Here is a 25,957-nt window from a genome sequence, read left to right on the forward strand (position 1 = left end):
TCTGTTGAGTTGGAAGTATGTATTATTTTGGTATTTGTTTTTGTTTTTGTTCTGTTGTGGATGGGAATGGGAATGGGGATGGGGATGGGGATGGGGATGAAAAGGGAGGGAAGTTTTTATCAAGTGGGCTTTTTTATTATTGGGCTTTTTAGTTTGGACTTATTTCGATTGTTGTTGGGCTTCAATAATATTACGATTTTCATGAGCTTTTGTGTTCTAGTCCTCCCAACCACTAATAGGGGTGGCCACTAGGACTTTTACCTAGTTAATAGTTTTAGGGCCTTAAAGGATTAATTAAGGTACGTGCAAACTGATTCGAATACCTTGGTGATAAAAAAAAAGTGCAGTATAGTAAAATTTCTCTATAATCATAATGGTAAGATTAATTAATTTTATTACTCTAAGGAGGTTATAACTTAATAGAGGTGTGATTACAAAAATTTCTTTATAATTTATGTTTTAGTAGTACAGTATTAGGATTTCAATTGATGTTTTAATACTATTAAGATTTCAATTCAACGCTTTAATTGCCTATTTTTGAAAAGGATAGAAGATCGTGTCTTGAAACCAACAAAGATAAGTGTCATTGATAGAATTGTAAATGCAATTGTTGCATGGTCAAATTGATGTGAAGTCACAAACTATTGCCAATTGTTTTAATCATTACAAAATTATGCAGCAAATTGATGTAAAGCCACATATTATTGCCAATTGTTTTAATCATTACCAAATTAGGACCCCGATATCGATGAATTGCAAATTACAAATGAAATGGATGAGGAGAATCAAAGAGTCATTGTAGAATTTAGTAATCAAATTCGACAACTTCATTACACTAATCGAATGGATATTAATGTCTTTCTCAATCATCCAAATGAGCAATACGTCATGTATACTTTAACTAAAGAAGAAATCATTAATACAATTAGACAAGAAGATGAAGGAAATAACCATGAGGATGATAGTACGGAAATACAAAAAGTTTGTGTCAAAAAGCTCTAAACATACTTGAAAAACTAGAAATATATGGCTTCAACAAGAAGATATTCATGCTGTTAAGAAATATGGGTTATTTTGTTTTATTGTTTATTAAGGGTAGATTTTTCTTTTCATTATTTTCTTTTTTTAGCCTTTATATATTTCTTTGTATTTAGGTTAAATCATACTTTTTGTATTCAATTGAATTGTGCAATATCAATGAAACCCTAGCCTCCTCTTTTTATTATTTTCTTTGGATTGTTTAACATGTCTCAAGCAAAGTTTCATGGGACGAGCTTAATCTTAAACACAAGGGTATCGTTGTCAGTTTCTGCAATCTGATATTTCGTTGGTATTCATTCAATTTCGGCAATCTGGTATTTCGTTTTTTCTTTCTTTTGCATTCTGGTTTCTTTGTTTTTTTTTTGAATATGGCTACTGAAAGAGACATTCGCTTCAGTCTGTAAGTGTGAGGTTAGATGACAAGAATTATTCGTATTGGATTATGTGATGAGAAATTTTCTTAAGGGTAAAAAGATGTGGGATATGTAGGTACACAGTTAGGTACACAGTTAGCGATTATGAGACAACAAAAAGGTTTAGGATCATCTACAAAAGTTATCTACTCAGTCAAATTTTGCAAAGCAGTATCAATTGGAGAATGACATACGAGCTCTTCGCAGAAATATGAGTGTTCATGAGTTTTATTCTGCTATGACAGATCTTGGGATCATTATGGCTCTTACAGAATCTGCAGAATTAAAAGCATGTGGTGCCTATATTGCTCATAGGGAGCAGCAACGGTTGGTACAGTTTTTAACGGCACTTCGTAGTGATTTTGAAGGACTTAGAGGTTCAATTTTGCATCGTTCTCCAATGCCTTCTGTTGACTCAGTTGTCAGTGAGTTATTGGCTGAAGAATACTTCTTAAGTCTCATTCTGAAAAGGGAATTCTTCTTCGACTTCTAATCCTTCTGTGTTAGCAGTACCTTCGAAGCCGTCTTTAATAATCAGAATAACCTTACACACGGGTTGCCTTCGACGAGTGCAGTTTCTGTAAGCAAAAGGTCATTGGAAGCTCAGTGTCCTAAGTGAGACAGCAGAATCAATCGCAGCAGCAATCTCAAGCTTGGAAGCCTGGCAAACCAGTCCCAATCAATGCTCCATAGACCACCTCGGGGTTACAAACCACCACAGTCTAATACTGCCGCAGTAGTTTCATCAGCGTCCTTTCACCGATCCTAGTACTCGGCTGAGCAATTTCAGAAGTTTCTCTCTCTTACAACCACAAGCTATGTCTGCCTCTTCTTCCTTAGGTCAGTTACCTCATGTTCTTCAGGTATGTCACATTCTGTATGGTTTTGGATTCTGGTGCTTCACATCATATGTCTCCAGATTCTTCATCTTTTGCTTCTGTGTCCCCTTCGTCTTCTATTCCTGTCATGACTGCTGATGGCACTCCTATGCCTTTAGCAGGTGTTGGTTCTGTTGTCACACCTCACTTGTCTCTCTCTAATGTTTATCATATTCCAAAACTTACATTAAATCTTGCTCTGTGGTCAGTTATGTGATTCTGTAATTTAGTCACCTTTTCCTCTTCTTCTTGTTAGTGTGCGATCTACAGTCTCAGAAGCTGATTGGGAGGCCGTAGGAGGGGGGACTATATATTTTGGATGAGTAAAGTTGCCAGTTGCTTCGCTTGCTACTATGCGGATGCCTGCCGCTACTAGTGTTGACTTGTCTTCTTTTCGTTTGAGTCCTTCTTCTTCTAGTTTTTATTTATGACATTCTCGTTTAGGTCATGTTTCGTCTTCTCGTTTGAGATTTTTGGCATCCACAGGGGCTTTAGGAAATTTGCAAACTTGTATATTTCTGATTGTAGTGGATGTAACTGGCAAAATTTTCAGCTTTACCTTTAATCGAAGTATTTCTGTTTCTTCTCTCCATTTGATTTGATTCATTCTGATGTATGGGACCTTCTCCTGTTGCCACAAGAGGAGGTCTCGATATTTGTTTCTTTTATTGATGACATACTCGTTATTGTTGGGTTTATTTAATGAAACATCGTTCTGAATTTTTTGAGATATATACAGCCTTTCGAGCTCTTGTCAAAACTCAACATTCTGCTATTATCAAATGTTTAGGTGTGATTTGGGTGGGAATACACTTCTAATAAATTTTGTGAGTTGCTTGCATTAGATGGAACTGTTCCCCAAACCTCGTGTACAGATATTCCTAAGCAAAATGGTGTGGCTGAAAGAAAAATGGCACATTGTTGAAACTGCTCGTTCTCTGTTATTGTTTTCCTCTGTTCCTAGTGTGTTTTGGGTGAAGCTTTTCTTACTGCTGTAGGTTTGATTAATACAATTCCATCTTCTCCTATTCAGGTTTTTCTCCCTTCGAAAAGTTGTATGAGTATGCCCCTGATTATTCTTCCTTTAAAGTTTTTGGTTGTACTTGTTTGTTCTTTCGTCCTCATGTAGAACGCAGCAAGTTGTCCTCTCGATCTGTTATTTGTGTCTTTCTTGGTTATGTGTGAAGGAAAAAGGGTATCGTTGTTTTGATCCAATAACTCAGAAACTTTATGTGTCTCGTCATGTTGTTTTTCTTGAGCATATACCTTTCTTTTCTATTCCATCCACTACTCATACTTGACTAGATCTGATCTAATTCGTAAGATCCTTTTTCTGAGGATTCTGATAGTTTGCCATCTCAGGTCCTAGTACGGATCATCTGCAGGTACTGACACTTTTCTCTCTAGCACACCTGAACTCCCTCTTCTCCCATGGTCACTCAAGCTTCGTCTGAGATTGTGGATCCACCTCTACGTCAATCCATACGCTTCGTAAGTCCACAAAGTTACCAGATTTGCTTATTCTTGTTATTCTTCATCTTTTGCTTCTTTTTAGCTTCTTTCATTGTCTCTCTGAGCCCTCTTCCTATAAGAGGCAATTCTTGATCCTCTTTGCGCAGCAAGCTATGGATGAGGAACTTTCTGCTTTACATAAGACAGTACTTGGATTTGGTTCCTCTACCTCCTGTAGACTGTTGTTGGTTGTCGTTGGGTGTATAAGATCAGACTAATTCTGATGGATCTATTGAGAGATACAAAGCTAGGTTGGTTGCAAAAGGGTACTCTCAACATATTGGTATGGATTAGAGGAACATTTGCTCCTGTTGCAAAAAATGACCTATTCGTACTCTTATTGCGTATCTCGGTTCGTCAGTGGCATATCTCTCAACTTGATTGTTAAAAATGCATTCTTGAAGGAGATCTTCAAGAGAATTTATATGCGCCCCCCTCCTGTGTTTCACATGATTCTGGGTATGTTTGCAAGCTGAAGAAAGCGTTATGGTCTTAAACAAGCACCTCGTGCTTGGTTTGAAAATTTTCTATTGTGATCTCTTCCCTGGATTTGCTCTAGTATCATGATTCTGCTCTTTTTTGTTAAGTGCACTGATGCAGGTCGTATCATTCTGTCTTGATATGTTGATGACATGATTATTACTGGTGGATATTGATGTATTTTAGTTTGAAGACAAGTTAGCTCAACGTTTTGAAATGAAGGATTTGGTTCTCTACGATATTTCTTGGGTATGAGGTAGCCTACTCACCTAGAGGTTTCTTCTCTCTCAGTCGAAATATGTTGCAGATATTCTTTGAACGGGCTAGACTTATTGATAATAGAGTCGATACTCCGATTGAGGTAATGCAAAATATTCTTCTCTCTGGTTTACCTTTGTCAGATCCTACTTTATACCGTACTGTTGTTGGGAGTTTGGTATATCTCACTATTACTCGTCCAGATATTGCATATGCTGTTCATGTTGTTAGCCAGTTTGTTGCTTCTCCTACTACAGTTCATTGGCAGCTGTTTCTTCGTATTTGCGGTATCTTCGGGGTACAGTCTTTCAGAGTCTTTTACTTCCATCCACCTCTTCCTTGGAGCTGCTGCATACTCTGATGCTGATCATGGCAGTGATCCCTAGATCGCAAGTCTGTTACTGGTTTCTGTATCTTTTTGGGTGATTCTCTTATTTCTTGGAAGAGCAGAAACAATCCATTGTTTCTCAATCTTCAACCGAAGCGAATATCGTGCTATGGCATCTACTACCAAAGAGATTGTTTGGTTACGTTGGTTACTTGCAGATATGGGCTTTTCTTTTTTTATCCCACTCCTATGTATTGTGACAACCAGAGTTCTATTCAGTTGCTCCAACTCGGTTTTTCATGAACGACTAAGCACATGAGATCGATTGTCACCTTACTCGTCATCATCTCAAGCATGGCACCATTACCTTGCCTTTGTTTCTTCTTCTTTGCAGATTGCAGATTTCTTTACCAGTCGCATTCTATTTTCCCGTTTTCGTTTTCTAGTTGGCAAACTCTTGATGCTTGTAGCCGCCGCATCGTGAGTTTGAGGGGAGTTAAGAAATATGGGTTATTTTGTTTTATTGTTTATTAAGGGTAGATTTGTCTTTTCATTATTTCCTTTGTTTAGCCTATAATATATATATATCTTTGTATTCGGTAAATTCATACTTTTTGTATTCAATTGAATTGTGCAATATCAATGAAACCCTAGCCTCCTCTTTTTATTATTTTCTTTGGATTGTTTAACACATGCTAGCGAGTAATCTACCCACAAGTTAAAAGATGTAGTAATAATCCTAAAGCATAAATCATTATCTCAAACAGCTTTAGATAAATATTTTATTTCATCTTAAATCTTAATGTAACGTGTATATGTATATATTTTTTTTTTTTTTTGCAATATACAAATACTTATTATTATGTAGAGGTAACTTTTCTTAAGATGGGAATTAGAAAAATTATAACTTATTACAATGTAGAGTTTATTCTTATATAGAGTATATTACTATAGAGAGGTTTTACTGTATTTATCATAATTCATATGAATAATTTTATTATATTCAATTGAGTGAATATCAACAACACTTCCAGGTCCCCAGGGGATTAAATAAAGTGTGCGCAAGTTGACTCGAACACCCCTAATGATAAATATAAATAATTTTATTATATTAAATTGAGTGAATATCAACAACACTTCCAAGGCCTTAGGAGATTAGTTAAGGTGCGTGCAAACTAGGCCAGACACCCCCAATGATTAAAAAAAAAAAAAAAAGATTAATTAAGTGTACATAAACTAACCCAAATATCCCCGGTAATAAAAAACAGAGGTGTAGTATTACTCTTAACTCATGTGAATAATTTATTTATATTAAATTGAGTGTATCAACAACACTCAAGATCTCTTTCTTACTATATATATACACGTTCAGCAATAGGCAATAGCTAGCTAACATTCATAGTAAAGAAACAAAATTTATATTATAAAGGGATGAAAACAATAAGTCCATCAAATATATATTACATAACATAATGACTATCCTTAGATTGAATTCATAACATATAATCTAATCACATTTATCTAAAACAAAACACAACTTTGAGCCTTGTGACAACATGTCTCGAATTCGAAACGACCAAAGTCGAATCATTTTCCCAATTTCTAGTCTATTATTTGCATCATCTACCACCTCCTTAAACCAAGCTCCGATGATATTATAAACAAAAGTGCTGCTCATTCTCCACTTCTTAAACGTGAGTTCCACCTTCTTCTCACATGGTGTAAACAGTAATACCTTAATCTCATTATTTTCCTTTGCATCAAGTATGTCCTTGTCCTCACTAGTAAGAAAACTATCGGTTTTGATTTGTTTCTTCGGTAAAGATAAACGATTATTTTGCTGCTTTAAATCTGTCTGTGTTAATTCTTTTTGTATAACAAATCTAACNTTTTTCCATTAAAACCCGTACTGTAAATCAAGCATAACTTTTATTATAAATAGAATCTGTTTTCGATTTTGATGTCATTGGAATCCTTGTTGAAAAAGCTTTCCAACGGTATATTATTTGTCAAAAACGGAGTTCTGGATGCAAAGTTATGCTAGTTTAAAGTTTTGGTTAGAAATTATGTTTGGGTGTTTTCAGAAGCCATTTATGGCATTGATTTAGGATGAAATTGTCATTTGGGATGTCACTGATATATGTTATATGTCCACATTCAAGTTTCCCATCGAAAACGCCGGAAACGGGCTGTTGAAAATCTAAAAAAATTGGGTAAAAGTTGCAGAAAACGGGTAAAGAAGAACCGACCCAATAGGATAAACGGGTCAAACTGACCCGGTCAAAGTCAAAAGTCAAAGCGGGTCAAACGACCCGGTCAACCCAGTCCAAAACCCGTTAGTCAACCCAACCCGATCAACAGTCTAGACCGGTCAATGAACCGGTCAAACGGGTCAAACCAGCCGCTGAACCGGTCAACGGTTCAGACCGGTCAACGAACCGGGCCAATGGGACAAACCGGGTTAACTGACCCGGTCAAAACGGGTCAATCTGACCTTGGTCAAGACCCGGTGCGTGCAGGCGCGTGAAGAACTAGTGCTTGCGTCAGGCGCGTGAGGGTGCGTGTTTGGGCGCGTGCAGGCGCGTGAAAGGACTGTGGTGGCACGTGAGAGTGTGTGCTGCCTTCTGGTGGCACGTGGGGGCGCGTCCTTTAGTCACAGTGGCGCGTGGAAGTCGGTGACAGCTTGTATGATGGTTTTTTTTTAATGTTATATATTACCTTGTTATGCATAAATAATGTATTATTCTTGTATTGATTTGTGTTATATTATATAATTCATGTTATAAATTATTTGATGTTTTATGATCGTATATATTTNGTTTAATTTCATACCACTGAATTAAGTAAATAAATAAAAGAAAAGGGAAATATTAATGTAGAAGATGGGTATACAATTCTCAAATTTCTCTCCCTTGACCAGTCATTTAGTGACAGTTTAATAATAACTTATGCTCCTTTTACTAATTTGATACTTTATTTATAGCTCTTTGTTTACATTTAATCCCAGATATACTATACAGTTATTGATAGTGGAGAACTTTTACAGGTTTGTTTTATTTCATTTACAAGTTTAACGTTCAATGTAACGTCTTAGTATTTCATATAACTTGTTTATATAAACGAAGTGACTTTTGGGCACTCTAAATATTCTTTAATAAATCATTCAACAATTTCCCTATTAGTAAATAGAATAAGATAGTTTCGAAAAAATTGTCAAAAAGAGCATAATATACAATATTAGAGATTATGATCAAAGTTAGTATCCCATATATGTTTAGTGATGACATGAGAAAAATAACTAAAATCACGACTGCTTCGAACAATTGACTAGCTAATTTCGAAACAATGACCAAATCATCTTATACTAATTTCACAATGTGTTACCAATAAAGCAATCAGTTCCAAGACTGATAAAAGAGAGACAGAGAAAAGATCCAATGCCACTAGCTGGATGATGTTCTATTAATACTTATATAAATTAGAAATTATCTCTACGTATACTATTGTATAAAGTCGTATAAGATACTTTTACTTGTAATGGCTAAGGGCATAAACTGCCTAAAAGATACTCCAATATGACAGTCAAATGGGGGACATTCAAATGGAGAATTGTCAATCAGAGGAAGATCAAGGAGGGGGAGGGACACATTTCACATCCATTTAATAGGAGGGGCTGTAACAGGGAGAAGCGTTTTAAAATAGAATCGGTCAATTTTTAGTGATTTTGATGTTTATCATAGTCATAATTAAGGAACCACGGAAGTTTTACACTAATCAAATTGGGGACATAGAAAGTCTTGAGTATCGTCTAAAAAAGTTGGAGGAGAGGGATGAAGTGTTGCAGTATTGGGTAAAAAAGAAGAGATCGAGTTGCATTACACTTGATAACTGGAAAATAAGATAATATGTTCCTTAGACAACTTTTCTTCTCTCTCTCTCTCTCTCTCTCTCTCTCTCTCTCTCTCTCTTGTTAATGATTTTTGGCAAGGTTTTTTTAAAACCACCCAACCCGGGGTGAAACCCGGCAAAGTGGTCGGGTCTCAATTTGAACCGGTTTGACCAGCGGGTCAAATCGGTGATGTCAGCGTGTAAAAAAGTTTAAAATCTAACAAAAACTCCCCTAAATTTTATAGGTTCCTATAGGTTTAAAATGTTGCAAAAAAACCCCTAATTTAAATGGGCAATCAACAACCCAGGCCAAATATAACTTATTTCCGACATCGAAAATACTCCCCATCACCATGAAAACTCTCCCCTCAACCTCCTGACTAAAACCCATCTCACCTCATCCCCGTTCACCTCGCCAATCGCCAGAAACAGTTGTTGTTGTTGTTGTTGCGCGATTTTTGCAATTTTCGGTCATTTCACTTACCAGAAATTGCCTTCATTGCCATCTTTAGACTCATCGGCCCTTCCTCTTCAAAACCTCCAACATCACAGCCAACAATTGCTCGCCAATCATCGACAAGCTACTGCACATTTTTGTGATTTTCGATCATTTCACCCACCAGAAATCGACTCTATTGCCACCTTTAGACTCATCAGCCCCTCCTCTTCAAAATCCCCAACATCCTAACTACCAATTGCTTGTTGTTCATCGTCCTCCTCTCTCGAGTTTGCCATGAACAATGGAAATTATGAATCCAGGTCCTGATTCAACCGATCGAGCCGGGCTAGGTTTTAAAACCTTTATTAACACCATGTTCCCAACCACCTGAAGTTTGCCCTAAAGATAAATTACCACCCAAAAACTTTCAAAACGACACTTTCTCACCCACAGGTCAATTCCACCAATAAATACCATTATAAAGAGGGGTAAGATGGTCAAAAATCCATTATGAAGAAAGACAGCATGGTCAATTTCAAAGTTAATAATGTCTTTTTTTTTTCTGTGGAAATACATAGTTTCGGATAGAAAAGTAGGGGGCTGTATGACTGGTTGAATGATATATTGACTGAAGGAGTATTGACTTTCTTAGTGCTAGAACAAATCCGAGAGTTATTATATATTTCTATGGTTGTTTTCGAGTACTTTCTGATTCTTATGCTGAAGCAGCAGATTATGGGTTTTGATCTCTTATTTTCAGGTCATGGTTAATAATAACTTTGTATTGGCAGTTGAAATAAACAGTGTTGGGCGGAGAAAATGCCGCTCTATGATTGTATGTTGCTGGTGAAGCCCCATGTGAAAATAGAGTTGATATATACTTTTTGCTTTTTTTTTTTCTTTTTTTGTTCTTTTATTTTTTCAGGTCATAGTTAATAGGCATCAGCTGCACATTTGTTGTTTTTGGATTTGTTAAATATGGAAGCCTGAAACAGCGTCGTTTAAGGGATACTAATACGGCGTCGTTTTAGGCATATTAACTTGGGCGAATTCAGACCACAGGATGCGTTTCAGATTGAACGATCAGGATCACTCAAAGAGTCAAACCATATATAAGCATATGTTCTTTCAGTTTCAAGGGAGAGAGAGATAGACAGTGGCTAGGGTTATTTGAGTCGTTTCTTTTTCTCTGTGTTAGGGTTCATATTCTACATTCTAGATTGTGTGTGTATCAGTTGAGTGATTAGGGCTTTAATCATTCAGGTGAGAGTGTTGTCCTCGCGGGTTGGGATATTCATCGGGTATCTTGTAAGGCTGATTGCCGTGTAAACGGGGAGATCTGGTGAGTGTTGAATCTGTGTAATCTTGACTGGTTTCTGGTAATCGAAGTGCAGCGAGCTCATACCGTTCTTGAGCTCAACGTGGATGTAACTTATCCATAAAAGGATAAGTGAACCACGGTAAATCGTTGTTTGTTTGTTTGTTTGATTTTGTGGTATTCTTGTGTTTCTTGGTTTGTTTGTGTTGCGTGATAGATCAGTTTTTGCTATTATAGTATAACAGGATTGTTGCTTGTTTGTTTAGGATTGGAGCAAAGATATATAATTGTACTATGTTTTCTTATGCACCCACAAGTTATTAATTAATAGACTGAATTCTTCACTGTTGATAATGAAAGTGTTGTTAATTACATAATTAATTGTGGTGGCAGATACAAGATATACGTAGAAGGATGGGCATGGTCTGTAAGCGAGGAATACATTCTAGCTTTTGATGCAATGACCTTGATGCTTGATAGTAAGACCTCATTATCATGATTTCTTCTATAGAGCTATGCACATCTTTTAAATTAGTAGTGGAATGGGGCAACAACCACATGGAAAAGGCACAAGCCATTGGAGAAGTAGGTTTTGAATACTGAGAAAGCAAAGGAAAAGCAAGCTTCATGGAGCTAGAAAGTGGAAGGGTCAAAGCAAAACTTTTTCAATTTCAAGAAATGAATGAGAAAATTTCTTTGTTTTGAATTCCCTATTTTTATTGGGTTTGAATTGACAAAATTTCTTAATATATATAAACTGTAATTTTACAGTCCGGATCCTTATTTAAGCAAATTTGTAATGCTAATACTTAGTTTTATTAGGTTTAAATTGACAAAATTTCTTAAATATAAATGTTAGTTTAGAGTTGCAGCAACTAGGGACAAAATGGTAAAGGTTTCAAATTATAAAAATAAATTGGTAATTTATATTATCGAATAAATTAGTAATTTCATATTTAAAGAGTGTGTTTATAAGTAATTGATTTTGTTGATATGACATAAAATAATAAATAAGTATAAAGTCAAATAGTAAAGGGTATTTTTGTTTTTATAATAAATATATACGATAGTTAATGGAATTTACTAACGGAATTGACTTGTGAGTGACAAAGTATCATTTTGAAACTTTTTGGGTGGTAACTTGTATGTGGGGCAAACTTTGGGTGGGCAGATGTCGTTCGGCCATGACTTTATTATCATATCATCATCATGATTAGAAAAAAATTGCCCTAAACCTAAAAATAAGATTAATGTATTATGGATAAAAGGGTATATATAACCTGAAGTATAAATAAAGATAATTATTAATAATCCAAATGTTACAAAACAAAATTTATATTATATATAAGAGGATGAAAACATCAAATCCATCATATATATAAACACACAGAATGAATATCCTTGGATTGAATTTATAACATATAATCTAATCATAATCTAAAACAAAACACAACTGTGAGTTTTGTGACAACATGTTTCGAAATGACCAAAGTCGAACCATTTTTCCGACTTTCAGTCTATTATCTGCGTCATCTACCACCTTCTTAAACCAATCTCCGATGATATTATAAACGAAAGTGTTCTTCATTCTCCACTTCTTAAACGTCACTCCCACCTGCTTCTCACATGGTGTAACCAATAATACCTTAATCTCATTATTTGCCTTTGCATCAAGTATGTCCTTGTCCTCACTAGTAAGAAAACTATCGGTTTTGATTTGTTTCTTCGGTAAAGATAGACGATTATTTTGCTGCTTTAAGTCTGTCTTTGTTAATTCTTTTTCTATAACAAATCTAACATCCGAACCATTCATACTTTCAACAATAGCTCTGAACCTTTCTGGCATGGGAGGTTCCACCTGTACCTCCAAAACCAGCGGTCGTGGATGTTCAGATTGTTCCTTTCTCTGCTTTTCTTCCTTCTCGTCTTTCTTCAAGCTACTTAGGGTCGAACTACTACCCTTATCAAATACTACAGGTTGTGTCCATTTGAAGCTTCTTGTATCTTGTTCTGAAGAATCAGTTGTTTTGTCTACCTGTGCTATGATCACTGATCTATTTTGCTTTGGCATAGACAAAGAATAAAAGAAGTCTAAAGTACTACCATTCTTCTTCTTGGAAAGCTCTAATTCTCTCTTAAGTTTTGCTACTCCAGGATCCTCGCTAGCACGTTTAAGAAAACCTTTAACTATGGTCTCCACCGGTGGAAGTTCAGATTCTGATAATTCTTTATTCATATATTCTTCGCTCATTATGTCTTTCATGTTCAAGAGAATCTAAAACAACATAAATAACTACAATGTTAAAAAATAAATAAATAAACAAAGCTTATTTTTTTAAAGTTTTGATAGAATTTTGAAAAAAAAAATAATAAATAAACAAAGCTTGAATGCACGAAAAAATTAAAAGTTGGGTGAATGATTTTGTTATAGAGAAACACATATATGTATATGACTTTAAAAAAACAATTAAATATGATTTTGATTTTGATTTTCTTTCTCATAGTTTAAGTTTGATTTTTAAAAATATCTTATCTAATTTATTTTCTTTAAATTTTCTGTATATTTTATTTTAAATAACAAAGAATCTTGTAGCTAAACTAAAGTGAAAGTATGGCAGTATATACATACCTACGACTGAACAGAAAACAAGAACAAAGAGAAAGAATTTGAAAAAAGTGAAGAACTTACCAGTGACTTTCGGAGAAGACAACTCAAGTAGAAGACGAACTTTGTAGAGCAATGAAAAAAACAGTGAAGAACTGAAGGCAAGAGTGTTACGAATTTATAATAAGAATTGAACAGTCCTAGTCCTGTCCAAATTATGTTTCCTAAATCAATTTTAAATTAAGTGACCAATTTCAAGTGTTTTAAACTTCTTGTTTCCTAATTTTAGTTGACGTCTAATTGTATATGGTTACTTGTACGTTCAATTAATTAACGGTCACTGATTCGAACTATTAAGTTCCCGAAGTTTAATTTCATAGCACCGAATTGAATAGATAAATAAATAAAAGAAAAGGGAAATATTAACGTAGAAGTTGGGTATACAAATTTCAAATTTCTCTCCGTTGACCAGTCATTAAGTGACCAGCATATGGCCATCGGGTGAAAAGAGTGCAACTGCCTGTTTCTGAAGTAAAGTCAAGGATGCAAAATGAAATAATTTAATAGATTTGGGGTTTGCAGACTATAACGGAAAATTTAGGGGTCAGAGTAAATGTTGATTGTCAGGGCTAATGAAAATATTGTGAAACTACAGGGGGCAAAATAACTTTTCAAAGTCAACTCCTTATATTGAACTGAAATCGATGTGAAGAGAAGAGAAAGAAAAAGAAAGAAGAGAAAGGAGAGAAAGAAATGAAAAAGATAAGGAAGAAAAAGGTGAGAGAGGAAGAAGTGAAGTAGAAAGGGCGATTAAGAGAATTGGAGGAGAGATTACACAATTTCTCACCGTAGGTAGCACATGCATGTTGAAATTATGCTTGATCCATCTCTTAGTATTTTTAATTTTGGGATTCTAAGCCTATTTTGCTATTTTGGTTCAATATGGGGAGAGGAAGTTGATCCTTGAGAGATCACACCAAATTGAGTTTGAGCATTAACTAGTGAGTGGCAAAAACTAAAATTTCCTTCAAATTCAAGTTTGCATTTTTTAATTGAGATGATCATTGCAATGGATTTGAGAGTTTGGTTTATTATTGAGTTTTTCCTTGAAAATGTGATGGAATTTACATGCATGAAGTTTAGATTGCATTCAAATGTGTGGACTCAAGGTTTGCCTGTCACATTTTAAGGTTATTAGTTTCGAATTCTTGGATTTTGCCTTTTTATTGAATGCTCGGCATTGTTCTTACATGAGTAGAAATGTTTTGTTGGTTGTTGGAAAGAAGTTGGAGAAGAATTTAGTGATGTATTGCAGAATTTTCCTTTCAAATTTTCTATAAAGGTTGTAAAAATTGCATTTCCACCCCTGTGTTGATTTTTAATATCATGTTTTAAATGTATGCCTTACAAGTCGATAACTGATAGTTTTTAAGTTAAAGAAATATCAGAGTATATATATAAGCTAGTCATGGTTTTCAAACCGCCCGGCGAAGTACCCATCCCCCAAAGTTACAAAATTCAAACTTCATATTATGACTCTGCGCATGCATGGGACCGATTTTAGTGCTCTACCTGAGCGACGAGCTTCTGGCCAGGTATGATAGATACAGAGGCTTTGCTCGTTCGATGATAAAACTTATCGGGTATGACAGGTTAGTCTCTTGCTCTACCTGTGTGTGGGACGCCTAGTAGCGAATCCAAAAATTTCTGTTAGAGTGGGCCAAAATCCAAAAATTGTATATATTAGTATTTTTTTTTTTTTAAATTGAGGGTGGGATGGCGCACCCTCAACAAGTGCTGGATCCGCCCCTGGGGACGTCCACCAAATAGATTTCTCTTGAGTACTAGTTATGATGAGAGTTTCCAGTATCAATTATAAGCTATAGTTTCAATATGAGTTTCAGAATATTAAGAGAGCTTTCGATATTAGTTTACAGTGTCAGAATATATAAGATATCAACTTATAGTTTTCAGTATTAGCTTATAGTTTTCAGTATCAGTATCTACTATTGGTTTTTTAGTAACAGTATCAAAATAAGCGCTGGAATTAACTCTCAGTTTTAGAATGTTCATAATCAGACTCAGTTTTCAATATCAAAACAACTATAGATTATTTACATTATAGTTATATGAAATGTTTCAGATATTTACAACATGTTTAAAGAAGTGTTGTTTTCAATAAGGCATAAAAGTTTATTGCATATTTCTTAGAAAAGAGTTTTGAGTATGTTGTTTTCAGCTCACATGAAAGGTTTAGAGAAATTACAAACATGTTCATTTAGACGGGTTCTTAGTAAGCATGAAAAATTGGTGCATACTGTTATAGTTTCAGCATGAGCTTTAGAATATTAGAACAATATTCAGTTATCAGTTTAAGGTTTTTAGTATTCAGAAAAATTAGTCCATAGTTTCAGTATCAATTATCAGTATCAGTTATCAATTATCAATTATCAAATATATAAACATACATAATGAATATCCTTAGATTGAATTCATAACATATAATCTAATCACAATCTAAAACAAAATTTATATTATAAAAGGATGAAAACATCAAGTCCATCAAATATATAAACATACAGAATGAATATCCTTGGATTGAATTCATAACATATAATCTAATCACAATCTAAAACAAAACACAACTGTGAGTTTTGTGACAACATGTTTCGAAATGACCAAAGTCGAACCATTTTTCCAACTTCTAGTCTATTATCTGCGTCATCTACCACCGCCTTAAACCAATCTTCGTTGACATTATAAACGAAAGTGCTGCTCATTCTCCACTTCTTAAACGTCACTCTGACCGACTTCTCACGTGGCATAAACAATAATACCTTAATCCCATTATTGGCCTTTGCATCAAGTATGTCCTTGTCCTCATTAGTAAGAAAACTATCGGTTTTGATTTGTTTCTTCGGTAATGAAAGATGATTATTTTGGTGGAGTAAATCTGTCCTTGTTAATGCTTTTTGTATAACAAATCTAACATCCGAACCATTCATACTTTCAACAATAGCTCTAAACCTTTCTGGCATGGGAGGTTCTACCTCTACCTCCAAAACCGACTGTCGATAAAGCGGGACTATCATCTTCTTGGAACTAACTTTTCTCCTTTTTTCCTTTCTTTGCTCTTCTTGCCCCTCGTCTTTCTCCAAGCTACTTAGGGTCGAACTACTGGCCATATCAAATACTACAGGTTGTGTCCATTTGACGCTTCTTGTATCTTGTTTTGAAGAATCGATTACTTTGTCTACTATGATTACTGATCTCTTTTTCTTTGGCACAGAGAGAGAATACGCGAAGCCTAAACAAGTACCATACTTCTCCATGTAAAGCTCAAATTTTCTCTTAAGTTTTGGCACTTCAGGATCCTTGCTAGCACGTTTAAGAAAACCTTTAAGTATGGTCGCCGCCGATGGAAGTTCAGATTCTGATGATTCTTCACTCATATATTCTATGGAAGAATCACTGCACTCGGATTTCATCACGTCTTCAGAAAACATCTTTCTTCTAATGACGTATTTTCTTTTCAAGAGAATCTGAAACAACATAAACAATGAATTTATAATCTGTGTAATCCGTTTGCTGCTTAATTAAGTACTATGAATTAAACTTCTTTTCCTAAATAGAAACCTAACTACATTTTAATTTGCTTTCCTATTTTTATTGTTTCCTAATTCCTTTTAGATATATAAGGGTTAATCCAACGGTAAATAAGTAATTTCAATTCAAAGCTGCAAAATTGATATGATGTTTAAGGTCATTGTGCTATTGCTTTGCGTTTAATAATATTTTTGCAGTATTATTAGCCTATTACTTCTAAAGATATTTTTATGTATCCATGTTTTATATCAAAAAATATATATATTTAGATCAATGCTAGTTTATTTAATTTTGAAGACTTTTATGAATTAAAAGATACTTGATAAACTATTTTCTTTTTAGTTCTGATAGAATTTTGAAAAAAAAAAACAAAATAAACAAAGCTTGAATGCACGAAAAAATTATAAGTATATTCCTTTTAAAAACAATTAATTAAAATTTTGATGACAAGTACAAAGAGAAAGAACTTAAAACAAATCAAGAAAAAAGCATGAAGAACTTACCGGTGAATGACAAAGAAGACGAACTTTGTAAAGCAATTAGAAAAATAGTGAAGAATTGAGGACAAGAGTGTTACGAATTTATAAGAAGACTATGTTTCCTAAATCAATCTTAATTAACTGACTAATTTAAAGTGATTTAAACTTCTTGTTTCCTAAATGGACAGTAATTTTAGTTGATATCTAACTGTATATGGTTTCTTGTACGTCAATTAATGAACGGCAACTGATTTGAATTTGAACTACTAAGTTGGCGAAGTTTAATTTCAAGTGATTTAAACTTCTGGGCTGTCCTTACTTTGTTTAACAGGCTTCAGTATGAGTTCTGTGGCTACCAAAAGAAATCAGTTCCGAGACTGGTAAAACGAGAGAGTCATTCCCACTGCCTTGGATAGCTGGATGATGTTCTATTAAAATTTTTATAAATTAGAAATTATCTCTACGTATAATATTGTAGTGGGTAAGGGCATAAACTGCCTAAAAGATACTCCAATATGACGGTCAAATGGGGGGGCGTTCAATTGGAGAACTGTCGAATGGAGGAAGATCAAGGAGGTGGAGGGGACACATTTCACATCCACTTACTAAGAGGGACCGTAACAGGGTGAAGCGCTTTGAAGTCTCCAGGATCGTCTAAAAAAGTTGGAGAAGAAGGAAGAAGTGTTGCAGAATTGGGTAAATAAGAAGGCATAGAGTTGCATTAGAAAAAATTGCCCTAAACCTAAATATGAGATTATCGTATTAAGGATAAAATGGTAAATATCCAAAATCACAAGGATGTACAACCTTGCCAAACAAAACCCAGACGAAAAAGACCAGGTGTAGGCAAAGACGAAAGCTGGCACCAAACATAGCTCCAGATGTATCTAATTGTTAATTATCCAAATTTGACGAAACAAATTTTGTGGTGGTGCAAATATATCTATATATCTAATTGTTTGGTCTGTGCATTTTGTATCTATATTGAAATGTATAGGTTGTTAATATTGGATATGGTGTAAACTTCTCTTAATCTTAACAGATTGTCTACCTACGACGACTTATTAGTTTTCTATTATGTATTTTTCTGTAATAGTAAAAAATATAAGATGTGAGAATAGAGAGAAAAGTGAGTTGTCGATACTGTTTTTCTTTGTATTTTGCAATTTTCTAATACTCAATAAAATCTTTTTATTTAAATGCTGGACGTAATTCCTTAAAAAGAGAATGAATTGGGATAAATTATTGTGTTCTGTTATTATTTTATACTTTTCTTGTAATGTGTTTGCTTTCAGTTTCAACAGTCAATTTATCAGATTTCATTATAGAAGGTCTATTAGGATCTTCATGAATTCAAAACCACTAAGCTTGATTCGTGCCAGAGAATCATATTCGTCCTGAAAGTATAAAAGTTTTTATAAAACTCATTAGAGGAACTGGGGAAGGTCTCCCTGTTGAGTCATGTTTGATTTTGTCTTATAATATTCTATATTCTACTATTTGATGACATCTGTTTTCTAAGTGTTTTAAACGTGTTGAAATCTCTTAAGTCGTAGTCTGTTTATCATTAACTTTAAGAAGAATTTCAAAGGAACTGATTTTTATATAAATTTCATTAATAATTCATTAAACTTTTGAGGTTGAACTGATCCCAAATCCACGAGAGATTTCTCCATGAAAGACAGTAACAAGTTCAGAATGAAGAAAAGTAACACCAATAAAGAATCTGAGACCAACTTGATAGAATTTGAGGTGAGTTTGACTCGCTCATCCAATAAAGCCTTGTTGAATGGGAGGATTATCCTCTCTTATAACCCAATAGGTTTGAGCGTATCTAGTCGATGTAGGACTCCAACACTCTTTGTCACGGTTAAACCCATATGTTGGGTCATGCCTGTTGATAAAGGTAGTTATTGACTCTAACTCCTCACCTGCTGGTTAAATATTTAGCTAAACTGAACCTAGACTCTGATACTATGATAGAATTTGAGATGGACCTGACTTATCACCTAATAAAACCTTGTTGAATGGGAGGATTACCCCTTCTTATAACCCAATAAACTTGAGCGTACTTAATCGATATGGGACTCCAACACAATTTTAGTCAAAGTATATATTCTTTCTTTCTTCAACATTATCCAGAATGATTTTCAACACCCCATCGTTTCAATCAACACCGTTCATTTACATATCAATATAAAATATATAATAGATAACTAGTGATGTAGAATCAGCATAATAAAAAGTTTAAGATTCTTTCAGGTGTGTTCTTCCATATTTGAGCCGCAGAGAAACGAAAAGTTGTTTTGACTGCTTAATTAATTAGTTAATTAAATTATGTTAAGCTCACGTAGTCTTAATTAATACAATGAGCGTACCCACAGAACTAAACTGGGCTATTATTATCTCATGTTTTTTCAAAGTGAATGTGGAATTTATGCTTTTTTTCTTTCCTTTCCATTCACTGGGATCTCTTCGGTCTCCTCGATTTTGTCAATCCTCCTTTTCTAAATTGGACTATTTTTATCGCATGTTTCTTTAAAGTAAAATGGAATTTATGCTTTTTTTTTTTTTCCTTTCCATTCACTTAGATCTCTTCTGTCTCCTCGATTTTGTCCGGATTCTCTTTTGCTAAAATAAGCNAGCTGAATTGTTCAAGTCTGATCATCCTTTTTTCAGGGTTACCTTGCGACAATATAACACACGTAAAGGTTTTGTATATTTGGTGAGGCTTTTGATCTGAATTCCTTAAAAACACACAAATTTTCAGTTTAGTTAAGTAGTCTGTGCTTTAAAAATTGAAAATATTTTTGTTTTTGCAGCATGTTCCAGCCACATTTGCTCGAAAGTATCTAAATGGTTTCAGAGGACATATCACACTTCTGGATTCAGATTGCAACCGCCAGTGGCTTGTCCAATCTCGTTCTAAGGATCGTAGAGTTGATTTGTACAAGGGTTGGTCTATATATGTAAGGGATAATAATTTGGAAGAAGGTGATGTATGTGTCTTTGAACTGATTAGGACAAAGGATGTTGCTCTAAAAGTCACCATATTTCGTGCTCTCGAACACACAGAATCCATTAGTAGGCCAAACTAGAACAATTACTAATCAGATGTTTGGTTGAGGTGAACAAAATTCAAGAAACAACATTTTCATGTGAAATTTTGCTGTGCATTGTGTCTCCTTTGGTTATGGTTATGTGCAATAAAGAAAATCTGATGTCTTTAAGTTCTTAACCTGGTTTCATCCCGGGTTCGCTGTATCAATGTCACTCTGCACATGTTAACTGAACTTTTCTGGTATTCCATGTTTTAATGCAAGATAGTCCGTATACTTTTTTCTAACTTGGTGAATGATACAAGCTTTGTTACTAAACTAAGAATTCATTGAGTTCCTAATTCTGAAAATTTGACAACCATATTGACAACAATTGATTAAAGTTAAAAAGTATTGCATCTTTTTGATATTGGGATTTGCATTGGACAGTGTTGATGCTTGATTTTTACACCGCATGTGTAAAGTGTTAAGTAGCTCTTAGAAATTACATGTGAATAAATATGATAATCTTATGCAAAGATTGAACTATAAATAAAAGATGATTTTTAAAGTGGTTTGGATGCTTAACGCAAGTCCTACGTTCACTGTTCTTTTATATATGAGAGATTACAAGAGATCGCAAATAGAGAACAGTGAGCAAAGGTACAACGATTAATTATTCAGATAGAATATCAAGTCAATCTCGTTCTTGTAGGTTATCTTTGCTTTGAAGATATAGATTACAATCAAAGTGTGAGTTTTTTGTATCAGAATCCCAAAAATAGAGGGGGAGTGCTCTATTTATAGTAGAAGAATTCAAGGTAATGATTACAAATCTGCAAGTGGGTTGGTGTCATGCAAGTCCTTTCTTGCCTCCCATTAGCTGATAATTTAGGATATATCCTCAAGTTACTTGGGGATTGGACAAGTGTGTGGCTCCCATTCACTTATAAACAAAACCTAAATCTGTCAAGTTGGTGACAGCCGTATTCTCTTTATCTTGGGGCGACGTGACAGCCTCTGGACGATGCAAAGCCTTCCTGAACTCTGATTGGAGCTAGTTGATGTAGACTTACATTAACCCTGATTTTTTAGGCATAACAGACAGAGAAATGTTTTAACAACCGCATGGAATGATAAAAGTAAATATTATCAGTAAACCTTTGATGGATTGAAGTCTATAAGACATGAATGTACTTCCAGGGGAAAATTAGCCATTACCGAATCTATTAGAGTTTTACTTCCAGGGTCAAGCCAAATTAATAATGTAAGAAGTAATGAAACCTCATTTATGTGCAAGATGGTTGGAAGGAAAGTAAGAATTACAAATGTTGATAGTGTGTGCTTGGAGATCAAATTATGAGTTTTAATTTTTGTGATTGTATAATAAGCAAAAACATGGTTTTAGGTTCATAGTAGTGTTGGTAGTGATAAAATTTGAGGTGGGTTTAACTCTTTATCCAATAAGGCCTTATTTGGGGAAAGTTGTTTACTTAAAAAAAATACCATGATAGAATTTGAGGAGTCAAGGCCTTTTTAAAAACCTGGCTCTAATTCCTCACTAGTTGGTTGAGTACTTAGCTCAATTGAACCTGACTCTGATAGAATTTAAGGTGGGTCTCACTCCTCACTCAATAAGGCCTTGTTAGGTGAGATGATTACCACTTCTTATAAACAGTAGGCTTAAGCGTGCCTAATCGGTGTGGAACTCTAGTAGCTAAGAAGATATGTATTACTGGTTTCTAACATTGATATATTTGAATTAAACTTATGTGTTAAGAAACCCTAAAAAATTGACAAACATAAAAAAAGAAAGTGTATAAAATAAAAAATAAATATAGAATTTAATTCTTCTAGAGGGTTATGTTTATATGAGCCGACCAAGCAAACAAATACTGTGAGGCATAATAAAAGTGAAAATCTGAACGCTAAACAATTGGCTTGTTCCAGGAGATCACAGCCAGTCATGTCCAATGCTTTAGAATTGGAAGAGACGCCCTCCCATTTTTTCAAGGTCATCCTCTCCTCTACCCTGGAAGATAAGAAGCTGGTAATTCTGATTCACAGAACTTTCTAATCTTCCTTGTTTAACAGAGATTTTTTGGCTAAAAATATGATCTGGGGTCTAATTTTTGTTGTTGTTTTGGTTAATTATGTGCTTCTGGGACTTACAAAGTTTATGTCGACTCTCTAGAATTGGTGTTGGTTGATTTTGCAGTCGTCTATTTTGTGATCTGTTTGAACAAGTAAAACAACATTCTTTAATGCTTTGGTTTCATAAAGATTTGTCTTTTTGTGAGCTTTTGGTACAAAAAAAGTTCACTTTTTAATGTGCCCTTTAAGGAATAGGTCAAGATTTTTACTTTCTTGAGTTCTACCTTTGATTGTAATTGCTAGATTGCCATCACTAGAGAGAATTGCTTCAATGTTTACAATGAAAAATATTTCATATGAAATCTCTGTGCGGACTAGCTGCACCTAGATAGAACGACCCTATGAAGCTTTACTGTTCCCTGGGACTGGCTTTGGGCTTTTCCTGCGCAGCTTAGGTGGAAGGCGAAGAAGGCCTCCTTCCTGGGGGGCCCGAGCCATCAGCGAGATACCACTCTGGAAGAGCTAGAATTCTAACCTTGTGGTGTGGTTCCTCTACGCCTAGGATACCAGAATATCGAACCATGAATGAAGAAAGGCATGTGAGAAAAGCATATATTGGCGTGGTTTTGTTGCCTACATTTGCTTCACAACTGACAACCAACTCTTTTTAGTAGCATCTCTATTCAGTCTCAGCTGATTGCCAAACACTTTGATTGTTTACAAAACTAAAATTTTGAACTGCAATTTCAGGGAAGAATTTCTTGAATTGCTAAGAATTTCGCTTGTTTTCTAATTGATCCTCTAGCTTTATTTGTGTTACCGCAGATGATTCCAGGAAAGTTTGCCAGGAAATTTTGGAGTGAACTTTCTGGTGTTGCTAAACTGAGAGTTTCCAGTGGCCTTGTTTGGCAAGTGGGGTTGACAAAATATGCGAGAAAAATTTGGTTCAAGGATGGTTGGCACAACTTTGCAGAAACCAATTCAATCAAAATTGGGTATTTTGTGGTCTTTAAATATGTGAAAAATTCAACATTCGATGTTCTTATATTTGATACAACTGCTTGCGAGATTCAGTATCCAAATAACCGTGGAGAACCAGGAAATAAAAAGCAGAAAATGAGCCATAAAGCAAGGCCGTCTGAAGCTTCAGTTTGGAGCTCTAAGTTTAAGCAAGGCCATGAGCCACCACCAAGAAAGAAGAGTAAAATGGAAGAGGAGGTGATGCAGAGAAATGAGTCAATGCATGACGGGAATGAACACGACTTTATGAATTTACTTGAACACATGGGAATCTTTTTGACTGAAAAATGTAGAGCTTATGTTTCAGCCGAAGAAAGAAAGAGAGCAATCAACATTGCCAGATTGCTTAAGCCAAAAAATCCTGCATTCATGACTATCTTGCAGTCAAGTTACCTTTATACACAAAGGCTGGTAAGATTTTAAAACAATTCTGATAGCAGAACTGCTCTTTCATTAATTTTAGCCTTCAATATACAGCTTAGTTGTAATTCTCATTGCTTTTTTTATTTTTGCAGTATGTGCCAAGCAAATTTGCTAACAAGTATTTGACTAGAGATGTCAATTTTGTCAAACTACAACTTCCGAATGGATCAGAGTGCATGATAAAAATCTGTTGGAGACTTTTTGGGGGTTTCAATTTAACAAGAGGGTGGGCAGAAATTGCAAAGACCCTGAATTTGGAGAAAGGAGATATCTGTATCTTTGAGCTAATCAAGAAGGACGACTTTCTACTAAATGTTTCAGTATTTTATGCAACTAAAGAGTAAAAACAAGTGATTAGGTGGCATGCTGAATTGCAAATTATTATGGATTATAAATTTTTATTTTTTGGGTTTTTGTTACGGATTATAATATGTTTAAACCAACCCTTGGGTGGTTAGACAGTCAATTGAGACTCTTGGGTATATTACTCAAGAGGTTTTGAGTTCGATTCTCCTCGGTTGCTAGTAAGGGTGGTCACTAAAGGATTACTTGGTCGTTAGCTTCAAGGTCTTGGGGGATTAACTGAGATTTGCGCAAATTACCCCGAACATCTCCGGTTACCAAAAATATATATATATATATATATAATCATTAGGTAGTTATGACACTCATACATGATTCTGTCATATGTAAAGCATAGAAGTAGCACATGATATGGGCTTGAAACTCTATTATGTGGTGGAGGGAGTTCCCCATTTAAAGCACTTCCTGCAGGCTGCTTAGAAAGAAATATTAAATGACTCACAAATCTTAGCTATGAGTTCTGGACTCAAAATTTTCTGATATAATAATGTTATAACAAGAGTTGACACAGTGCAGGGAATGAAAAACCATTAAGATGAAAATTTAGTACAATATTGGAACGAGGACAAATTCAACCAAGGGAGAAAATTAATGGTATGCTTGGGAATATTTTTCCGTGGTTTTAGGGGGTTTTAATTAGACTAGTTTTGAGGTGTTCTAAAACCATTATTTGTCAGATTTTTTATGCACTGGTTTTGACAGACTCAAAAACCCCCAGAACTAGTTGAGTGTATTTTTTAGAGGTTTATAAAACCTCTCAAATTGAGATGTTTTGGTTGGTTTTAAAATTTTATTCTACAAATATCCCATCCACTACAAAAACTATTTCAATTATATCCAAAAATCATTATTGCCAATAAAAAATGCACAAAACAAAAGGAAAGAGAAAAAGACTTGACTTCTTTTCATTCGATTGTTTATTCTTCAGCTTCTTCAATTATCTTAATAAGGTCCGTTTCTCTCTTTCTCTCTTGTTTTTTGTTTGGGTTTAATGGCACATTGTCATGCTTAAATAAGTGAATGATCCTTCGTTTTCTTGGTAGAATCATTAAGGTTTTTCTTTTTTTTTTTAATTATTTTTATTGGGGTATTTTTATAAGTATATATGTAAATTTATCATTTTAAAAAAATTATCAGAATTGTTAGAAAACAAACTTCTAATCGTAGGTTAGATGTTTTAAAAACCGCTACTAAAAACCCCTTAAAACTGCTACGATAGTTTACTTTCATAACCTATACCATGAAACCCCCAAGCAAACCCTAAGAGAAATCAAAGATAGATTAATAACATGGATACTTCAATTCCAATTTCGTTGATTATTTAGAATGTGAAACATGGCTTCACAAATATTACAAGGACCATCATCGCCATTTCTAAACGCGATCATTAGCACATTCTTCTGGGTAAAACTGAACTGCTTCGATTTCTTTGTTATGAATAATACGCATATTTTGCATATGATAAGCTCCTAGCATAGAAGTTGATGGATCGGGCAATAATGCATTAAATTGGTTGATTACTGAAGAAGAAATTTACGTTGTCATTCGAGCAGCCGAAGAGAACATTAAATTGTCGTGTATTACCACTGTTTTCGCTATATAAAAGATGAAATGATTCAAAGGAGACACAACCTTTCGTTGGCCCAGAAGTACCTGCACCACCACCATATGTAGTACTATACACGCAAAAGCCATTAACACATTGGAAAGGGCTGTATTCTTCATCGTAGTTACAACGAGGGTGAACATTACACAATAAAGTTTCTGGTAAGAA

At 34.6% G+C, this 25,957-nt stretch overlaps 1 protein-coding gene across 1 annotated transcript; it reads left to right on the forward strand.

The window, feature by feature from the left end:
• Window positions 1–22,197: 22,197 nt before the first annotated feature.
• Window positions 22,198–24,347, forward strand: LOC116142596 (B3 domain-containing transcription factor VRN1-like). The gene is made up of 3 exons (XM_031428025.1): window positions 22,198–22,333; window positions 23,203–23,808; window positions 23,913–24,347. The coding sequence occupies exons 1-3, from the start codon at window positions 22,250–22,252 to the stop codon at window positions 24,162–24,164; spliced, it is 942 nt and encodes a 313-aa protein (XP_031283885.1). The 5' UTR covers window positions 22,198–22,249; the 3' UTR covers window positions 24,165–24,347.
• Window positions 24,348–25,957: the final 1,610 nt, after the last annotated feature.

This window comes from Pistacia vera, unplaced genomic scaffold (genome assembly GCF_008641045.1).
Source record: "Pistacia vera cultivar Batoury unplaced genomic scaffold, PisVer_v2 Contig412, whole genome shotgun sequence".
NCBI lineage: Eukaryota > Viridiplantae > Streptophyta > Magnoliopsida > Sapindales > Anacardiaceae > Pistacia > Pistacia vera.